The sequence below is a fragment of the Motacilla alba genome, chromosome 13 (genome assembly GCF_015832195.1).
Source record: "Motacilla alba alba isolate MOTALB_02 chromosome 13, Motacilla_alba_V1.0_pri, whole genome shotgun sequence".
Classification (NCBI taxonomy): Eukaryota; Metazoa; Chordata; class Aves; order Passeriformes; family Motacillidae; genus Motacilla; species Motacilla alba.
Window position 1 is genome coordinate 7,586,308 of NC_052028.1, and position 6,000 is coordinate 7,592,307.

The window sequence follows — 6,000 nt, forward strand, 5'->3', positions numbered from 1 at the left end:
ATCTACATGAATCATTCTTTCCACCTGCTTTCCCACTCGGGATTATCAGGGTGCTTAATTACGGTAATTAGTATTAGGTTTTCATTCCGGTATGTTCCACCATTACTGTCTCCTGAACCAGCATAAGCATTTATTCTTCTCTTTCAGTCATTAAACAAAGCCTCAGCGATAGAAACACTTCAGCAGCAAATATATTTGTGACATACTTCTGTTAGTTCTTATCTGTAGCTCAGATTAACTGTTCTGTCCCAGCACAGCTTCACACTTAAACACCCAGACCTCTCGGCGCTGAGTTTATAGGAATGATGAGAAAAACAAAAACTGACGAGCAAAAGTATTTCCTTCCACTTGAAATAATCATCCCACTTGAAATACTGTAACAACTTTACTATGCAACCAAGTGAGGGGACAGCTTTCATCACTCAGCTCTACACAGGCAGCAAACCCAACAAAGTCAGCAGAAATCAGGCAGGGCTGTAGTTTTGAGATTCAGCAACACAGGCTTCTTCTGTGCATTTGGGAGCTCTGAACAGAGAGCGCATCATTTCCATCTAATAAACTATCAAATGCATAAGAACAATGTGAAACAAAAAAACCCACCTTATGGGAATTGAAATCCTCCTAACTTGTCTCAAACAGAGACAAAATTCCTGTTCCTTTTGCTGCTGTCTCTGATCCTTGCCTTCTACACCAACATATGTGGAGTTCCTGGGGTAACCAAACCAGTTACTGCCAGCCCTAGCTCTGGGGAGCCCCTTCTGCTCAGCCATCCCCACCCACACAAGAACAAGCCTCCCAGGCCTCCCCAGGTATTACACCAGGAGTGGGTTCTCTCTGCATTCACACAGGATCACAGCACAGACTTGGGTATTTGCTGGATGCCCTGACAGAGTCAACAAATTCACTTTTACTGGAATTCCTTCCTCAGCAGAATTCTTTCTTGAGTATCCTAACCTTTAACAGGACACGTCTCTGCTCAAATGTGAAAGCTGCTTGAGTTTAAAAGTCAACTTTAACTCAAACAATACCTGGATAATGGATTGCAGACCAATTATTTCTCATCTTTCTTGTGTTACAGTTCCAAGCCAAAGCTGAAACTTGCATTTTTGCTGCTCCACTAGAGACCAGTGGGTAAACTAATGTTGAAGCCAGCAGATAAAGGAAAAATTGCATTAAAATCTCATTCAAAAAATACTGGAATTGGTCCATTTGTCAACTATCTGTTTAGCCAAGTAATTTATCTATGATTTCAAAAACAGCAAGTGCATGGATTAACAGTGGCAGGAATGGGCAGATGATGACATCAGCTGCTCCAGGAGCAGGACAAGCAAGTTCAAATGATTAAATGCGTTCAGCTCCTCTAGTTACGCTAATGACTGATTATCTTTTAATCCCAGGCAAGGGGTAGATCAACTGTGATCCCACACAGAACCACAGCTCTCACTGATGTGGTTACAAGTACAACACTGAGAACAGCCAAGTGAGTTATTCCATTCCTGTTCCTGAGCCATGGCTGCTGGTCAAAATGAATGCTGTCACTGGAGTAAGAGCCACAGGGAACCCCCTTTCCCACAGAGGGCAAACACAGCACCCAGTATGAGCCTGCTCAACCAAGGAAAAGCAGCTACCAGAAACTTAATTAAATCTTAAAACAACTTTCTATCAAGTCATTAAGGTCAACTCCAAGCAGAGCTTTTGGATAATTTCCTACCCCCATAAATATCATGAGGAGGAGTAACCATTAATGATGTGATGTCCTACAGCTAGTGTTAGCCCACTGTAACAGTGGGTATAAAACAAACTGAGCCCTGTGCTGACAACACACCAGTAGCACCCTCCAAGGCTGCATGCCCCCAAACCAGCCCAGTGACTCCAGCCCTGCTAGTATGGGTCCTCCCGAATATACAAGAAGAAACAGGATAAAAGGGTAGCGATAGCACACCTAACCTTTCATGTGACTGCATCAGAGAGATGCCCTAAGCATGCCCTTCTGGATCTGCATTTATCTTTAACAGCAAGGAGCTCAACAGCCCACCTGGAGCCCTGGCCTCTCCAGGGCAGAGTTCAGCATCAGCTGCTCAGCAGAGCAATCAGATCCTTACCCCTTGTCACTTAAGACTTAACAAATCACAGAGAGAAGTGACCTGTTTTCAAGAAAAAAGGACCATTGCCTAATGTCATGAGCCTGTTTGAGACTGCTGCAAGGGACAGACCGAATACCATCAGCACCTGCACAGACACAGCCACCTCACAGGGGCTAAAGGCCAAAGTAAACCCTTGTGAACGAGGCAAGTTCCATCCCAAAGCAGGACAGGGTCATTGTCATGTTCCATGCTAGCAAATCCACATATTGCCATTTATCTCTTGACAATAGTATCACAAGACACTTTTGTGAACCACCTTCAGCTTTGTCCCCTGCCCTGCACCACCGTGGCTCTTCCCCAGCTCACCCTGGCAGCTCCTTTCATTATTTCCAGCCTCCAGCATCCAGAGCTGAATGTGGGTGGCCTCAAATCCCAAAGTGCAACCTGATTTCCCAACACAACCAGTCCAGGTAGGATACCTGCAGAGCTGTACAGCCCGAACACCTTGTGACACGCTGATCCTCAGCTCCCTTTGGGCCAAGCAGTGGGACACAGCACTCCCACATCCCTCAGGCAGCCCAGCACACCCAGAACATGTTGGCATCTTGGGCCCACAGCTGGATGTGGGAATCCGAGAGTGTGGTCCTGCCTCCCGGCAGGATTTCTGCTTTCCCAAAGATGTTTGTGATTTAATGGCATTTTAGTATAAAACAAATAAAACTGAAATTAAAGAAGAAAGGCACTTTGAAGGGAAGCAGAAGTCAGCCAAAAGCCTCCACAATTAGCAAGAGTCTCCTGCCGTGAGCCAGGCTGGGCAAAGGGGATGGAGGCTTCTCATTCCTGCAGACGGGAAGCCCCTAGACCCCTTGCCAAGATTTAAAGCCAGAAAGAACAGATTTCCTGGACAATTACAGAATAAAAGGGAATATGGCACCACACCAGCCATGATCAGTCCTCAGCACAGTAGCAGGGTTGCACAGACCCACCCCCAGGCAAAGCCCAGGCTCCCCAGGGAGCCCTCCAGCAGCCCCTTCCTGCATCCCCATGGTCAGGAGCTGCAGCAGAAGATAATTCTTCCCCAGTTTTAACATTTTCAGATATTTGCAAAGCAAGTGAGTTCTTTTCTTGTGTTTAGAGACTAGAGCCCAAGCAGAGCACTCTACATCTCTATTTACATCTTAGTGATTTGTTTCCCACCCTCCGGGAGCAGCAGTTAGAGTACAGCACATCAGAGCATCAGCTCACTCCTCAGTGGGAACAGAATTTTAAAAGGATCCAATTTAAAAGGCTGCCAAATGGAATAACACCCTACATCTGCTTCTTGCATTACAACTCCTGGTGATCCACAGCAAGACTGGCCTGAGGAGAATCATCCTCCTCACACCTCCCAGGTTTGCTGAATCAAACACGAAATTTGGCAAGCCACCTATCTAGGCAGAAGCAGACTTAGGTTTTTCTTGTTTAATATTAAACCAGTTTGGTTTTTTTTTAAAGTAACCGGAAAACTGGCTCCCTCCACTGAGTTCAGATGTTCACTTCTACAACAAGAACATTTCTACAATTGCTGAGAAGTGATTTTGGATACGAGGAGAAACAGAACTCTCCATGTCCAGGAGGTTCAGGCTGAACCCCAAAAGCCGAGATCCCTCCTCACAGCACTGCCGCCCTGTGTGGACACCTGCCCCCCCGTGCTGCACAGGCAGCCCCACCCGCACCACCCCACCTTCCCTCTCCTCCACCCAGCTCCTCCTGCTACTCCTCCGAAACAGCCCTCACTGGAACATTTGGAAAGGGACAGGCCAAAGCAAAAACAGAAACAAAGCCATGCAATAGACATGTTTGAACTCAAATACAAACTAAACCTCTTTAAAACACGCTCTCTTCCATAATTACTTCTCTGAAACTCAGGATACGTGTTTTCTCCTTTCTGTCACAGCTTTGGCAGATGAATGAAAAGACAGCAAACAGCTTGTGTGCATTACAACAGTATTTTTAAGTTACAGCTCCTTTCAAATGCACTGAGCGTTTGTTCCAGAAATTCAGCAGCAGCTGCCCAGGGGAGCTGCTCGGCAGCGCTGCAGAGCCCGACACGCCGGGCAGGCAAAGCAGCTCAGGGCACCCAGCCCTTTCCTGGGGCACACCACGGACACATCAGTGCCCCAAGGAGTGCCCCGCTCACACACAGCACGCATCCATCACACAGCCCATCACACCACCTCGCCGCATGGGGGACGGCTTGTTTTCACATGCATCTACACACAAAGCCTATTTCAATCTATCTGGGGCGTCTTAGCAAAGAATTTTCCAGAATACATATTTGTGAGGTCAAACATAAGTGTGAGTACACTTACACAGTAATTATTACCAGCCCACATAGACCCCAGAACACTGCAGCCTGCATGGAGAAACTTCTTGCTGACTTAACTCATGCCTTCTTTAAAAACCCCAACAGCCTGTGAACTCAGTCCAGGGCACGAATCCAAACCCTGCGAACACTAAAAACTTTGAAAGCAGATCCTTATGAATTAACATCTAAAAAACTAAAGCATGGTGAATGCTGTAACACTGGGGAAAGCCGCTGAAACAGTGCAAAGCTCAGAGGGGAGCACTTATTTGAGTGCATATAGAATAAATTGGAGTTGAAAAGAGCCCAAGCGCTGCTGCCCGCCGGGCCCGGGCACAGCCCGCCCGGGTACCACCCGCCCCGCCGCCCATCACCTGCGGCCGCTCCCGCTCCCCCTCCGAGCTCACCCTGGAGATGGTCAGCGGCGCGCTGAAATCTTTACCGCCCACCAAACGAAAGCCCCACGGCGAAGGGCCACGCAGGACCACCGAGTGGGCCATAGCGGCGGCGGCGCTCCCTGCCCGCGGACTGCTGCAACTCCGGCTGCCGAGCGCCGGCCGCGGCTCCCGAGCGCCGGCACCGAGCGACCCCGCCTGCCGGCACCGAGCGACCCGCCTACCCACACGGACCGACCCCGCCTCCCCACACGGACCCGACCCCGCCTGCCGGCACCCGGCGACACCGCCTCCCCACACGGAGCGACCCCGCCTGCCGGCACCGAGCGACCCGCCTCCCCACACGGACCGGTCCCGCCTCCCCACACGGACCGACCCCGCCTGCCGGCACCGAGCGCCCTCAAGGCGTGCCGAGGAGGAGGGATGGACCCGGCCCGGCTGGCGTTGGGGGAGCTTTAGCGCGGATTTCCCCCTGGATCCTTTTGTTAGTGGGGTGCGGAGCGACTACTCGCAGTATTTGCAGTATTTTACTGGTAGTTAAGTAGTTTGGTGTGCTCAAAGCGTCCCTCACTGCAGTTCCATCCTCTGCAGTGGGAGGAAAATGATGCAATAAGTCAGTAAACGTTTGGTTGTGACTGTTTTATTCATTACCATAAGTCTCCCGAATGAGAAAAAAGTTAAAGGAAATAATCAGATTTGGTTTAAAGCAGTTTGTGAATCTTTCACGGTCGTCACTTGGGCAAAAGATAAACTTCCAGGAAAATAATCACAGAATCACAGAGTGGTTTCATTTGGGAAGGACCTGAAATGTCATCTCAATCCAACCTCCTGCTGTGGGCAAGGACACCTTCCACTATCCCAGATTGCTCCAAGCACCATCCAACCTGGCCTTGAACACTTCAGGGATGGGGCAGCCACAGCTTCTCTGGGCAGCCTGTGCCAGGGCTTTATCACCCTCAAGGAAGAATTTCTTCCTAATATCCAATCTATGCCTGCCCTCTGTCAGTTTGAAGCCATTCCCCCTTGTTCTGTCTCTCCAGGGCACATGCTCCAAGTCCCTCTCCAGCTCTCCTGGAGCCCCTTTAGGAACTGGAAGAGGCTCTCAGTTGTCCCCAGAGCCTTCTCTTCTCCAGCCTGAACACTCCCAGGTGTCTCAGTCTGTCCCCACAGCAGAGGT

General features: G+C 49.5%; 1 protein-coding gene across 1 annotated transcript in view; it reads right to left on the minus strand.

Moving 5' to 3' along the window:
• Nucleotides 1-5,054, minus strand: part of PDLIM4 (PDZ and LIM domain 4) — a 48,142-nt gene extending 43,088 nt beyond the window's left edge. Inside the window, exon 1 of the mRNA XM_038150317.1 lies at nt 4,836-5,054. Coding sequence (XP_038006245.1) covers nt 4,836-4,928 — 93 coding nt within the window. The 5' untranslated portion in view covers nt 4,929-5,054. The remainder of the gene's footprint in view (nt 1-4,835) is intronic.
• Between the last annotated feature and the right edge of the window lie 946 nt (nt 5,055-6,000).